At 34.9% G+C, this 15,996-nt stretch overlaps 1 protein-coding gene across 1 annotated transcript in view; it reads left to right on the top strand.

Annotated features, from left to right (window-relative positions):
- Positions 1–15,996, top strand: part of CNTNAP2 (contactin associated protein 2) — an 850,526-nt gene that overhangs the window by 15,703 nt on the left and 818,827 nt on the right. Inside the window, exon 3 of the mRNA XM_087917173.1 lies at positions 9,827–10,020. Within this exon, the coding sequence (XP_087773299.1) occupies positions 9,827–10,020 (194 nt within the window). The remainder of the gene's footprint in view (positions 1–9,826; positions 10,021–15,996) is intronic.

Raw genomic sequence — 15,996 nt, forward strand, 5'->3', positions numbered from 1 at the left:
ACAAGCACCTCTATAATTAGAGTGTACATCAGTTCACTGTTTTGAATTATGGTAATGCCATGATGGTTCTGTTGGCATCCTCCAGCATACTATCTGATGGTACTTCTCCATTGACCTGTGGTGATTGGTCTTGAGGTGACATATACACCTTTTTTTCTATATTTACCTGCATTTTTATTGAATAAAGTGTCTTATTGGGAATTGTTAACTATTAGAAGTTATGATAAAGGCATTCCTGTTATGATAAAAGCATTCCTGTGAAGCCAGCAAAGCAAAATATGTCGACATTTTAACCTTTGTTAATAACTGTTTAAAGATAACAGCATAACAATTCACCTAATGTTCCTGTCAGTTTTTATAATCTCACTACAGTAAGTACGCAATGTATTCAAGTTCCTGCTGCCAAAATTAGCTTCTGCTAAAATCATTTTAGACTAGTGCTCTTTCTATAAAAATCCAGAAAGTTATCTGCAAGAAATTTCTTGATAGGAATATTTCACATGGCATTGTAATCCTTTTGTGGAATGTAGCTTCTCTTTTGCTGTTTAGTGTATGATAATTTTTTTCTTTTTTCCATGTTTTCATTTGTAAGCAGAAACAAAGCAGATGGTAAAGACACAACTGACTATGATGTGTCAGTCAAAATAACAAAGTTACTAAATACAGTGGAACCTCAGGTCACGAACACTTCCGACCAAAAAATCCACCCAATTTTTGAATTGGGTCAACATTCAAAAATTGGGTGACGAACAAACCTGGCTGCAGCATATTCCCTTTCCATGCCAATTTCCCCTTCCATGCATGTGCAGTCTGCGCAAATTTTTGTTTGCACATGCACAGTTGATTGTGATTCTGGTCATGACCAAATCAGGCTGCAACCGTACTCCTGGAATGGATTATGGTCACAACCTGAGTTTACACTGTACACTTTTGCTAGTGGGAACTCTTTCTAAAGAGATGTCCCTTGTTATGATTTAAATATAGTTACTTCAAATGCTACTAAGAAGTCATATGCATCTCACAATCAGTAACAGATATTGCCATCTTCTGCTTTATTTATCAGGAGGTACAGATCATTGATTTAGTATTAAAGTTTATCAGGAATGCTGGCAAAGCATTTGATTTTCTTCCTAATGCCCCCCCCCCCCCGGTACAAGGTTTGCTTCTCTTAGAGTAACCATTGATTAATGCTGTTAAAGCAAAGATCATTAACAAATTTGAAATATAAAAATTGGATTCACTGTAATGATCTAATGGTAACATCATAATTTTTGATGTATATGTTAGGATATGTGCAGAGTAGCCCTTATATAAAAAGGATATGCACACGGCAAATGGTTTATGAGAACAGTTATGAAGAAATATACAGCCACACAGAGTTGAACAAGTTGTATTAATGTTTACTTGAAGAAATAGCACAGTCCAATAAACAGTCCATGTCATACACATTTTTAACAGTCCAGAAATATCCAGTTATAAAGTCTTCTTACTTCTGGTTATAAAGTCTTCTTACCAGTTCCATGTCTTTTACAGCAGACAAATATCAAATCATAATACAACAAATAACCTTCGATATCAACAGAATATCAAAATAAACAGGGTTAGTCAGTATCGGTCCGTAGTCAGTCAGTATCAGTATCAAGAGAGATCATCAGTGAAAAGGAGAAAGAGAATTAAACCGTGATCTATAGCTCCCTCTTATGGCAAGTTGTAGCATAATTAACCAACCAGAACACAGCATAATACATTACAGTATTTTTCCTTAAAGCTAGAAACATATATATTTATAGTTTATATATTGTCAACCCAACTACGTTATTTACATATACATAACATTCACCCCTTTGGGTTGGTCAATATATAATACATTATGTCTTTAATTCATAATTTTTTCACAATTAATAATTCATACAATTTCATAGAGATTAGAAGATTCTTTATCTAACTCTACATAAAATGCTTGTTTGAACTCTGTTATATTTACGTCTCTCTCTAATTGACCTTCTAGAAAACTCAGTAGTGTTGTTTATTTATTTTCTTCCTCTACCTCCCCTATTGAATCTTTTGCAGTTATAGATGGTTCATCTTTTACTGATTCATCAATATTCCTATCATTTTTATGATCAGTGAACTATGGAATTCTTACAATAATACTATGTTTTTTATTATTATATTCTTGTTTAAACTTTCTCCAGCCAACATGCTCCAGATATTTAGCACTTGCACTCCAATATATATTAGTAGTACCTGGCTCCCAAAAGTTAAATAATCTATGATTAGCTCCATAACCTACAAAATATAATTTCTTAGCTCTATATTGTCCCTTTTGCCTTACTTGCATGGGAATTTGAACCCATGCTGGGGTTGCAAATAACCACGATCTGGTTTTCTTCTATGCCAACAAGTAAATGGTAATTCACCAGTCATTAAACTTATTATATTATTCAAAACATGTTTAGCACACATTATTGCCTCATCCCACAGTTGCTCTGATATACCAGAATCAGACATCATATTCCTAGCCATAACCTGTAATGCTTGTCTTCTACATTCAATATATGTTATGTTGTAGTCTATAAGGATCAGAATGCTCATGTTCAATTCCAGCTTTTCGTAACATGGTTTCAAATTTGTTATTAGTAAATTCAGTATCATTATTTGTAATTAATCTAATAATTTTCTGTTTCTGTTTTCTTTCAGTAAATTTTAGCCATTTACAAAATACTGGTATGTTTCTTGCTTTATTTTCATTAGGCAACAGAAAAATGATCTGTAATACTCAATATATTCTCAATATATAGGTGGAGAGTACATTCCATAATACTCTCCACCTATACTAGGTTTTCTAGGTCCAATGTTATCAGCAAACACAATGTCTAATGGTTTACTGGTTTTCAGTCCATTTACCATATTTTCAGAAATTACCTTGTTTTCCTTTTATTACACATATTGCAATCTACATACTTTATACAAGGTTTTAAATCTATACCAGTAGACAACTCAACAGTTTTCCTGATCATTTTGAAATTTATATGTCCCATATATCTATGGAATAGATGAATACATCCATCATGGGGCTTCTTATTCTCATAAACTGAGTTAACATTACTTGATGGATCATCATTTATAATAAACAAACCATTTTCCAATCTCGCAGTAATACTTTTACCTTGTTTGTCTATTAAACATGTATCTCCCTTAAATGTTACTACAAATCCTGCTTTTTCCATTTCTCTTACAGATAGCAAATTAAACTTCTTTCCAGGTGCATATAACATCGGTAAACTTTCATTTATACATGAACAATATGCAGTACCTTCTCCATATACTTTCATTTTCCATCCATTAGCTAATGATATATGCTGTTCACTCTTTCTCACGTTAACAAATCTCTCTTTACTTTTAGTTATACACTGCGATGCTCCACTATCAACTACCCATATATCATGGTTTACATTTGTAGTTATATTTGATATTGCTAAACTAACATTCTTATGAGCTTTCTGTATATTATTCTGTTTCTTACTCTTTTTACAGTATCTGGCTATATGTCCTTTAGCCCCACAAGAAAAACATTTCCTAATGATATAGGCAATTGAAGATAGTTTTTCTTCCTGTGGTTGTCTTTCTCTCAGTTGAATTCTATCTTGCCTTCTTCTTGACTCTTCCAACAGTCTTCCAGTTATTCCAGTCAATGTAAGTTCATCTCTGTTTAAAACTTCCAGTGAAGACACATAATCATCATAAATTTCAAAGAAAAAGGAATAATGTAAACCTGATGCAACTCAGAAAAAATCAGTTCTTTTTCTTGTAGCTTCTGAGAAGTCCTTTTCATAAACTCCAAATGAGCTAACATATTGCCACCTTTTATAAGACGAGCTTGAAACAGTTTACGTGTAAAGTATATGTGTGTACCCACACTATCTTGAACATAAATCTTCTTCAGAATGTCCCAACATCTAGCAGCAGATTCTTGGCCACAAATATGGACTAGCTGCTGATCACTCAGTGTCAGTCCAATTATACTAAGAACCTTTTCATTAGCCAGGTTAAATTCAGCTATTTTCTTTTTATCTTCATCATTCGATGGATGCAAAGTTGTTATATCCGGTGGATTATTCACTACAGTCCATAATCCTTCTTTACGCAGAAGTAGGCTGCACTTCATAGACCAGGAAATATAGTTTGTTCCATTCAACCAGGTTATTAAGGATAGACTGGTTGACTGTTCTTGTGCCATTGTATCAATAAACCACAATTAGCTGTCTAAATATGAAACTGTATATTCACACTGGTTCTCAATATCTCAATGGGCCCATAACCAATGTTAGGATATGTGCAGAGTAACCCTTGTATAAAAAGGATATGCACATGCAAAATGATTTATGAGAACAGTTATGAAGAAATATACAGCCACACAGAGTTGAACAAGTTGTATTAATGTTTACTTGAAGAAATAGCACAGTCCAATAAACAGTTGATGTCATACATGTTTTTAACAGTCCAGAAATATTCAGTTATAAAGTCTTCTTACATCTAGTTAGAAAGTCTTCCTATTGGTTCCATGTGGTTTACAGCAGACAAATATCAAATCATAATACAACAAATAACCTTCAATATCAACAGAATATCAAAATAAACAGGGTTAGTCAGTATTGGTCCATAGTCAGTCAGTATCAGTATCAAGAGAGATCATCAGTGAAAAAGAGAAACAGAATTAAACCATGATCTATAACTCCCTCTTAAAGGTACAAACATATATATTTGTAGTTTATATATTGTCAACCCAACTACATTATTTACATATACATAACAGTATATTGGTTTTATTTTCATATCCCTAATAATAAAATGAAGCATAGACCATACAATACCATGGTATGGTAAAATAAAGACAGTGTTGACAGAGACTATTTCTGAAAGAAAATATTATGTTCTATGCCCCTAGATTTTGTATTTAAGAAGCTCAACGCACTTTGATATTTTAATAATTAAAAAGATGCTATCATGTTACCTGGAAGGAAACTGACTCCTAAAATGTAACAAAGCAGTTATCACATAAGCTTTTGTCAATCACAGATACTCCCTCAAATATATGGGTTTATAAACAATCTCCCTATCCAATCACATTATATGTACATAGATGTACATATATGTACATAAACTAGTGATTGGAATAAAAAAAATGCAGTTAGAAACAATTTAGAAAATTAAAATACTTTAAATTATTGATATGAACAGAATTACTCAGATAAATAAAGTAGCAACTCAGGGATAAATTCAATGTTTAATTTACAGCAGGAATGTTTAACTTTGAGGATCTATGAACAGATTTTAGTGGGAACATATTTTGGATTGAAAAAAGTTGCAACTTTATTTTCACACATATATTTGTTATTGTTTTTAATATTTTAATAATTGCATTTGAATATAATTGGAATATACTGTACAGAATTCTCTCAAAAGAATCCATCACATAAAGAGGTTGAGCCATCTCCTGATTTAAAGTCTGTATAAATATTTAGAAAGTGTTAAAATAAGATTTCCCCTTAATAATAAAAAGGTATTATTATAAAATTGATTTGAAAGGGAAAGGAATTTTTGTAAAGCTTGCATTGCCAGTGAAAAGTTGTCACTTTTGATTAATTGGTTGTTATTATTTATTTAAAATAAAAATAGGTACATTCATAAATATAGTATTTAGGAGTAGTCATGCATATCATTGACTTGAGGAAAAACCCCTGTGAATACTCTGCTGTTATTGGACAAAGATTTGCCAATATCATCCTTATTTTTTTCTGATCCAAGAGAGGATGTTATGTTCCAGACCTCTTTCAGGCTAAGCCTCTCTTTCTGCTTCCTTATGGGACTCTAGTTGTGTCCTCCCAGCTTTGTTTTTCACCTCTCTTGAAAGGGTACAACCTAAATTCATCAGAGCAGCTGTCTAAATGGGTCTAAGGCAGTTCACCACTACCAACTCACCTCTGCAAAATCACCACCACCAAGTCACTGCAGAACAACTACACATGGTCAACTCACTGAGAGGACAACTCATGGCAGCTGGAGGGTGAGCGAGAGGATGGACAAAGTGCAGAACATATTCAGGCGGGTAGCAGGAAGTGGTAGCATAAAGAGACTTCCCATTTCCACACTTCCCTTGGCCCAGCCACCACTGCACAGGGCTATGAGCAGAAGAAGCCAGGAATGGCAGTAGTGGCAATCAGGGTGGACAGAGTGTCAGAGTGCATGCAGTATGACTAAGTGAGACAGTCCAGGAGCAAATAGAGTGCACAGGTTTGTATTTACATATAGTGATTTTATCCCTACAAAAGCATATATACATACAAGTACTTTTTGACAAGTCTTAACAAATAGCAATCAATAATTTACAGCATGGAAGCACACACGGAGAGAGAGTTATACCCTCACAGAGCCTCTCTTATAATACAGCCTCTTAAAGAGGTAGCAGTCAAATGCTAGAAGACTTCCAAGGTCTCTTTCTATTCTATTCTATTCTATTCTATTCTATTCTATTCTATTCTATTCTATTCTATTCTTTCATTCTATTCTATTCTATTCTATTCTATTCTATTCTATCATCCTGCTGACTCATTACTACCATTACATCATCATTACAGCATTTCAGTATTACAACATCACAGCAGTTTGTCAGCTATTAAATCATCATTACCCTGACACAGAGGGAAAGCAGCAGTTAGGAGCTTCTCATTTTTACACTCCTGCTATCACTGTGCCTGCCACGCTCATAGAGTTACAGCACATTTAGCTATGTTTTGTACAGTAGCAGAGAAGATCCAGTATCTTCTGGGCCAATATAAATATTTTTACTCCACTGCTATTAATAATTGTTGATACCTTTACTTTATCTCAGAGGTGATTTTTCAAAAGGCAGTTGGACTTTATTTATTTATTTCTCTTGAAGAGGTTTTGCTTCTAATCCAAGAAGCATTTTCAGTTCTGATTGAATGGTAGGGAATGAAAGGATTTCTATTTCTTTCAGTCATCTGTTGTTTCACTCCCCACCATTCAGTCAGAATAGAAAATGCTTCTTGGGTGAAAAGTTAAAAGTCTTCAAGAGAGAAAAAAACAAAGATAGTTCAGTTGCTTTTTAAAAAAGCCTCTTTGGGGTAACCATGCCCTGGATGAGTGAGAATTGTAGTCATATATGTTGTAATTTTAGATGTTACATATTTAATATAATCATGGTGTTTATATTATAATTTAATAAAGGCCATCTCCTGAATCTCACTGCTAGATGTTAGTAAGGTTATTTTACAATCGTATTTTAGTTCTCTCTTAAATTTTATTTGTTAGTTATCTATACTGATATTTGATCACAATAAATAGATGTGAATTGAATTAATCGCTGAAAAATTATCAAGCTATTCCTGATAAAGTCAGTTTTTCAACTAACTACTATTATTATACCACTAATGGAAAGAGGAAGAGTGACTCTGCTCAATATTTTGGATTGTACTCCACAGATTTCTGCTTAACCTGTTTTGTGAAGAGTCTCCATCGTTTGTGGGGTATGAAGATGCTGTTGTTGGGAAGGTTTTTTTTCCATATATCTTGATCCCAATCCATAGCTGAAATGTTTGCTCATGCATAGCGTAGGACAATTTTCTTGGAATGGACAAAACAGCTTCAAAAAATAATATGGTGATAGTTTCATTTCTGATGAAACCAGAATATAAAACATTGATCAAGCAATAGGACATGTACTATAAGTGGTCTGTGATAACATTTTTGAAGCTTATATATTTTAATAAATTCTATAGTGCTTTGGAGAGTACAGATGTGGGTGCTGTTATTCCCTCCCACTTAATTTGAAATTGTGGCTTAATAAATCAGTAAAGAATCAATCAGCTGACATTGTCATGCTGCCAAACTCTGACAAGAGATGTTCTGGATAATTTGGTCAAACTTTAAAATGATTATAATTTAACAGTTACCAAGAAGATGCCATTAAATGTCCATAAAGTTGCTTGGTTCTTACTCATGATAGTCCCTTTCAGTACAATTAAATTAAAATCATAAATGACATATGATTATTATAAAAAAATGAAAAGATATGTTCAATGGAAGAAAAGAGTAAGTGTGGGTTGACAGGTACCACAATATAATTGCAACTGAATTTTCTCTGCTGTGGTCATTTAAATAGATGATATTCTTTTTTAAAAAAAAGTTAAAAGTTTTAATTATAACAGTAAAAAATAATGCAAACTGAAAAAGAAAATAAAAGATTCAATTAAAAAACATGAAGATCAAGAAAAAAACGTAAGAGCTTTCTACCCTCATCATAATAGACATAAATAATTTCACTATCTCTTCCCTCCTCTTAAATAACAAATATTAAATTCTTTATCCTATAACTAAGCTATCAACTATAGACAAATCTAAAAGTTATGTCTTTTTCCATCCACTGTCAGCCAAAAGTCCAAACAGAGTCCTAACAATAATATTGTTATCATCCCATATATCAAATCATCTCTAAGCAAATTCACATTTAGAAGGCATAAATAGTCTCAATATTCTTATTTAAATAAAAAAGACTGAAATTTAATATACCAAAGAGGAACACTTTTTCCTTTAAAGAGAAGAAATTCTTTAAGTGAAAGGACAATTAGATACAAAGCCAATTTAAATATCATCAGGATATATAAAGTGACTAGGGAAAAATCTTAAACCCTATTTTAATTGTAAGCTGTGGGAAACCCCCGTCCAAAGAATGAAAATTTTGGCAAATATTAAAAAAGGCAGGATTTAATATGAGCTATGGTGATGTAGTGGTTAGAATGCAGTAGGCTACTTCTGCTGACTGCCAATTGCCAGCAGTTTGGCAGTTCGAATCTCACCAGGATCAAGGTTGACTCAGCCTTCCATCCTTCTGAGGTGGGTAAAATGAGGATCCAGATTGTTGGGGGCAATATGCTCTAAGTGGTATTATAAACTACTTAGAGAGGACTGTAAAGTGGTATATAAGTACTATTGCTATTTCTCCTAAACGAAAAATCATAAAAATATTAAGGGAAGCAGAAATCAGTTCGTTTCTCTGCTCCAAGCAGAAACTGAGCAGGCCACTTTTAGAAATGCGAAAGATTATACGATCCGAAGAGAAACCACAATATTAATAAAATAATTTGCTAAATCTTATATCTTATTTTTTTAGATACTACTTTTTTTAATAAACCATAGGAAGTTTTGATTTATTGATTAATTATATACCATAAAGTTGCTGTCAATTTTTAATGACCACATAGATAAATTTTCTTCATGCTGATCATTATTTACTTGTAGAAGGAAAAACAACTCTATGATCCTGCAATAGCTGCTAAACTTCTGTGATATATCACATTCATGTCAAAGTTTTAAAGAGTATGCACAACTTCATAGGCTGTCCATATGACTTAGGGTGGCAAAAATATCTATTTCCAATTTATAAACAGCTTTCTCCATGGAACAGTTATCAGTAAAGGACCAGGAATGAAACTCTAACTGCTGTCATTTAGGATTCTTCTCAGACATACCAGAATGCCACTCAGGAATTGATATATAAACTAACAAACAAAACAGATTGATACTCAGAGAGTATCTCTCCTTCTCTCTCAGAGCATTCATTGTTTCCTACCATTGTTGACTTTTGCTGCTACAAAGTTCATCAGTACTTCAGTTATACACTGAAAATGAAAACAAAAGTGGAAAGTTCTAATGAGTGTACACTTAGATATATTTCAGTAAAGAATCACTTTCTATGAAAATCATATTAGAAATGTAATAGTATCACCTTTCTTTATTTCTATAGGTGCAGGAGGCTGGTGTCCATCAGAAAGTAACCATTACCAGTGGCTACAAGTGGATTTTGGCAATAGGAAACAGATCAGCTCAATTGCTACTCAAGGCAGATATAGTAGTTCTGACTGGGTAACTCAGTACCGAATGCTTTACAGTGATACAGGGAGAAATTGGAAGCCATATCACCAAGATGGAAATGTTTGGGTAAGTTACTTGTAATGCATGCATTTTAATTATACTATTTCTTCCTTGAAATTCCCTAAAATTATATCCAGATTGAATGTAAATGTAATAAATGTAATTTATTTTCTGATTCCATAAATCATCTATTACTGAATAATGATAGATTATTCAATAATATTTTATTTATGTGATAATGGCCATATTATTAATGTACAATGGAAGTACATGTGGGATTCATTTAATAGTATGAAAAAAAAGTTTAATTTATGGAAGTTTATTAAATGATTCCCAGAATAAAAAATATGGATAAAATAGTTTTTTCTCCCTGTTTCATAACATATCACACAGTGCAAGTCATCTGATAAAATTTGGAGAAAATGATCAAGGAGTGGATGAACCTTATGCAGTAAGGTGATTTTGGTTGTGATATGCAATCCCTCCTGATTGATTCTAAAGAATTTATTTTGATGTTTGTTCAAAGTACAAAAATGTGGTTCACGTTTTGACACCTCTAATAGCTTATTAAAAATTAATCATTAGAAATTAAATTATTAGAAATTAAATAGATTTAGTTTTTAATAATTAAATCAGATTATTTCTCTTTAGTAGAAATGCCTTTGGTGCATGCATTCCCAAAAAATTGTCAAATGCCAATGAAGAGGGCAATTCAGCATGCCCTGAACTGAAGTACTATGTGGCTGAGCTGTATCAAAAAGACTCTTCATTGAAATCTCCAAGTAAAATGTATAAAGGTCAACATTGTGGGCTTTTTAAATATAGGAGTCGTGGGGGGACTCATATTGAAACCTCAGATATCCTTTCTAGGAATTGTTTTAGAATATATAAACAAGAAACAGTTTATTAAGATACTTGTTGATGGCCACAAGAACAAATTCATTGGAAAAGATATCAGATTGAAAAACCAAACTTGAAGTATACACAGCAATGATAAAACTAATTGTATGGATCCACAGCTTAATTAAATAGCAATAGCACTTGGACTTATATACCACTCCAGCACTCTCTCAGCAGTTTATAACATTAGCATATTGTTCCAAACAATCGCGGTCTTAAACTGGTCAAGATCAAATTGGTTGTGAGTGGAGTTAACCTGCAATTCTTTATTCTAATCACTGCAGTGCACCACCACAGCTCCTATAATTTTAGCAAGAATTACTTCCATAATATATAATTCACTACACAATAGGGCAAGTTCAAATATTTTAAGTATGGTTTCCAAGACAGATTTAAAAAATGGCAAAAGGTGATAAATAGAAATCATAAACAAGTCTAGATGCTTACAAATTATTGATTGCAACTATCAGTTGGGGTAAAATGGGAGGGAAGAGTAGAACATTTACTAGTTTGTTAATACTTGTTTTAGTATTTTTATTTTTTCTCTACATATTTCTTTCTTCTCCTATAATATTAATAGAAAGAGAGGGAGAGAGAGAGATAGGGGGAGGGGAGAAGGGGAGGGAGGGGGAGGAAGATGAGCATGGTGAAGGCTGCTGTGTTTGTTCTGTGAAGTGAATATAAGTTTTAAAAGATGTGACTATTTTAAAAAAAACATCCAAAGGCAGTGGTGAGGATCAGTATGATTTCATCTGTTTAAATATATTTTTTCATTGCCCAAATCTTTGATTCTCTCCTTGATGCTGCCTGAAGAAATCAAGTAAATTAAGTAAATTGAGCTAATATATGCGGGTACATGAACCACTCATAATATATAGAATGTGACATTCAGCTTTTCTTGGCACAGTATTTTGGGACCATTATTTTTAAATTACAGAATACATATTCAGGCAATATCAGGGTTTATATGGTTCTTGCTCTTTGCTCCTTCTTTACATAAGCACAGTGATCACTTTGCTAACTCAACAATGAAAAAAAGCAGTCTGAGAACATGTTTGGAGATGAAAACTCAGGGAACGTTTTTTCTTCTTGTTGTGATCTTTATCTCCAATGAGCATAATCACTACACTGTATATCACAACAATTGTTTACATGTATTGACAACTCATATTTGAATTTGTTGTCCTCTTGGTACATTTCTCAATTTCAGCACAACTAATCAGAGGTACACCTTGCTAGTCAATACAATTTTTCTAACGAATGTAATCAGAAAAGTTAAAATCAGATAGATACTATAACCTGTCTCAGTTCCTTGCTTCCAAAAAATTCCCAGGGCAGAAGAGAGGGTGAGAAGAGCAAGAGATGAATACTCCTTTGTTGTTCATCAACACAGACATGATTTAACTAAATTTTTATTATTTTTACTTTAAAATTTGGACTCTGACCAATTTATTTTCATTAACAATGTCACAGAATAACATAATTCCCAAAGGAATTAAGATGGGATTAGCTGTCCTTGAGTAGTTCTTGGTCATGGAAGTTCATGTCCTATTTCCTGTTACTTTATCAATAATACTTTATTTTCTGGTTTCATTTAGTGCTTTAGTTGGCATGTTAGTGTTTTAGTTGGCATATTTTGTGCCTATATGCACTTATGTGTTGAGTTGGACTGTTTCAAAACTTGTAGACTTGAATATTTCTCATATAACTCATACATTCCAATATCAAGATTATTTGTGAAAATTATCAGCCAGGCAAATTTTCAAAGAGACTACATCGCATTCCAATAGTCTGGTTCAGCCCTTCCTGATTTGGGACTGTCTCTTCCTGGTTGTTTCTATCCATAATAGAATCCACATCCCAGCAATAAGAATATTTTTCAAGTTTCATTATCTAAAAGGCAATGACTTGCAAGGCCCAGAAGAAGACCCTCTTCTGCTCTTTAGCCTGCTCACACTCCCTTGGAGATCATGCCAACCCCAATCTTGCTGCCTTGTATAAGGCCTTGAAAACATTGTGGCCAAGCCAGGGAGCCCAACTGTGTGACAGAGCAAATTTCCTGTTATTGTGTTCATTGTGTAATTAAATAAATAACCCTTGGTTGTCATACATTCAAAGCAGTGGTGGGATTAAAATAATTTAACAACCAGTTCTCTGCTCTAATGACTGCTAGGTAGGCATGGCTGGGTGGTCATGTGACTGGGTGGGCTTGGCCAATTCTATGTCACTCACATCAAGTGGTGCCTCTCATAGCCTCTCCTTACCCTTACCCTCCCAGCCATTCCTCACCTCGTCTTGCATGTTATGGTGAGAGAGGAAGCTTTTTCACAGTCATCTTCCCCTTGATACTAGCCAATGAGACGAGATTTTGCTATCAGAAGACTCACAATTTTCTTAGTAAGATTGAATAGAGAGATTTATAAAGAATAAGAGAGTTGGAAGGGACCATGGAGGTCTTCTAATCCAACCCCTGCTCAAGCATGAGACTTAAACTCTCCAGTCATAGTATACAGATAGTATACAACTTCTGAAGGAACCGCATTCCTCTGATTAATTGTTCTCACTGTCAGGATATTTCTTCTTATTTCTAGGTTGGATCTGTTTGATAAGTTTCCATCTCACACATCTGTCTCACAGTTACTTCCAGTTGAGCCAGGCACCACTTATTCTATATCTGTGCATTTGGATTTATTCTTACCTAAGTGTAAAATCTTACTTTACTCTCCATTAAATTGCATTTTGGTGAGAAATGAAGTGCTACAGTGGCATTCAATTTACTACAATGATTTTTGCAAAATGCACTAAAGCTTGCAGAATACATCTCTGCTTATACAGATAAAGATTATTCTTTAACAGAGATGAAATGATAGAAGGTGTTGAAGCTACAGGAACTTTGGGGGCAAGTGATCATGCAATATTGGAATTCAACATTATGTAAGCCCAAGTAGTAGAAAAAGATCAAGCTAGAGCCTTAGACTTTAAGAGAGCTATTTTCAATAAACTTGGAGAGACCTTAGGAAGGATTCCATGGATGAGAATCCTCAAGGGGAAAACAACCCAAGAAGCTTGGGAAATTTTGAAAAGTGAGATTATAAAAGCTCAGTCTAGCACAATACCAATGAAGAAGAAAATTACAGCTCTCAAAAGAAACCAGCATGGCTATATAAAGAACTCTCTGACAAATTGAAAGACAAAAAGGACAAGTATAAAAAGTGGAAAGAGGGGCAAATAACTAAGACAGAATATTGTCAAATAGTCCAAGCCTGTAAAGATGAAGTGAGGAAAGCTAAGGCTCACAATAAACAAAGGCTTGTGACAAAAGTAAAAAATAACAAAAACAGCTTCTTCCAACATGTTAAAAACAAGGAAAAAGTCAAGGAAACAATTGGTCCATTGCTGGGAAAAAGTGTCAAGAAGGTGACAAGCAATAGGGAGAAAGCAGAATTACTTAACTTGTTTTTTGCATCTGTCTTTACACAAAGAGAAAAAATAGTCCAACCTATCAAAAACAGCACCACAAAAAACCAATAAAACACCTTATGCCAACAGATAAAGGCAGAATGCACAAATTACTACTGCAAGTAAGAGGAAAACCTATGTACAAAATCTACCTGCACCTTCTACAATTTTGTAAACACCAAACTTAAAAGACTCAAGTACCATTCCACCCCTAAAAGGACCAAATGCGAAAGACTGCAATGATGAAGCCATTAAGGTCAATCTCAATTCAGTCCAGTCTTTATAAACAACAACGGTTCATGCCCGACATTTCCTAGTCGTACCACAACTAACTATAATGACCTACTACATATTGACTTTACAGAAGATAACATAGAAAAGGCATTACGAAATTTAAAACCATCCCTATCTATTGGCCCTGATGGATTATGTGCATACTGCTTAAAAAAGCTCTCCTCTGCCATAGCAGAATCCCTAAGCATTATATATGAGATATCATTCAGAACCAGCTCCTTATGGAACCTATGATTCTTAGCTACGGTCATCCCTATCTTCAAAAAAGGTGATCCCAGCCTGATTGAAAACTAAAGTCCAATCTCATTGTGTTGTGTCGCATGCAAAGTCATGGAATCAATTATTAACCAATTCATCACTTAGAGTCAACCTATTCTCCCAAAAACAATTTGGTTTCAGGAAAAAATTGTCCTGCAATCTTCAACTCCTACACTGCAAAAACATGTGGACTACTCTACTTGACCAGGGTAAAGCTATAGACGTAATTTACATAGACTTCTGCAAAGCCTTTAGATGTAATTTACATAGATTTCTGCAAGCTTCCCCCCCCAGTTCTGTTGCAGCCATCTTGGAAAAGGCGAGTTAGTTGGCAATGATTGAATGAAATGTCTTCCAGTTCTTTAAGATTGAGTTTAAGAATGCTTCGTGGAAGAAGCCGAGAAGCCGAGAAGCCAAGAGCAAGGTGGGGGCATGTCCCTCCGCAAGGAGTGGGAAGGGAGGCAGATACCGCGCCTCTGAGCAAAAGAAGAGGCATGCCCCTGTCACATGCCCTTGTCGCCCTTGCAGTTGCTACTTTTGCTCTTGGCTTCTTCCATGGAGCACTCTTAAACTCAATCTTGAAAAGCTTCTAAGTCCCCCTCTCATCGCAAATGTCTCCTGGGTGGCAGAGAGAAGCAGGATTTAACCGGGCAACTTCTGTGCTGTCTGGGAGCTGATTCTGATGAGAGGCGGACTTGGAAGCTTCTCACTCTTGCCCTCCCATCCCTCAAGTGCCCACCCGGCTGGCATCCCAACTGCCTGCAAAGTGCAAGCTTACCTTCTTCCCGTGGCTTATGGCAGAGGGAAAGCTGAGCCAGCCAGGGCAGAGCTGTCACCACTTGGCTGCCCACCAACCCACATCTCATCCCCTGCTCGGATTCCCCACAGCTGCTGGGGCTCACAGCTTCCAGGGGTGCAGGAAGCAACCAGGAAGCATGCACCTTCCCACATTGCCCTTCTGTCAGCTGCCCCTCTCTCGCCCAGCTGACTGTTTTAGTCGAGTCTGGGCTGTCAAGGAAGAATCACTCTTGCAATGCTTGGCTTTCTCACAGAATGCGGCCCACATTCAGCCAAAGCATGTAGGCCAGCGGGCAGCAGAGGGAAGGGGTGGCAGGCAAAGGGGTCACTCAC

Source organism: Pseudonaja textilis, chromosome Z (genome assembly GCF_049901715.1).
Source record: "Pseudonaja textilis isolate UNSWEBS1 chromosome Z, rPseTex1.2, whole genome shotgun sequence".
Taxonomy (NCBI): domain Eukaryota; kingdom Metazoa; phylum Chordata; class Lepidosauria; order Squamata; family Elapidae; genus Pseudonaja; species Pseudonaja textilis.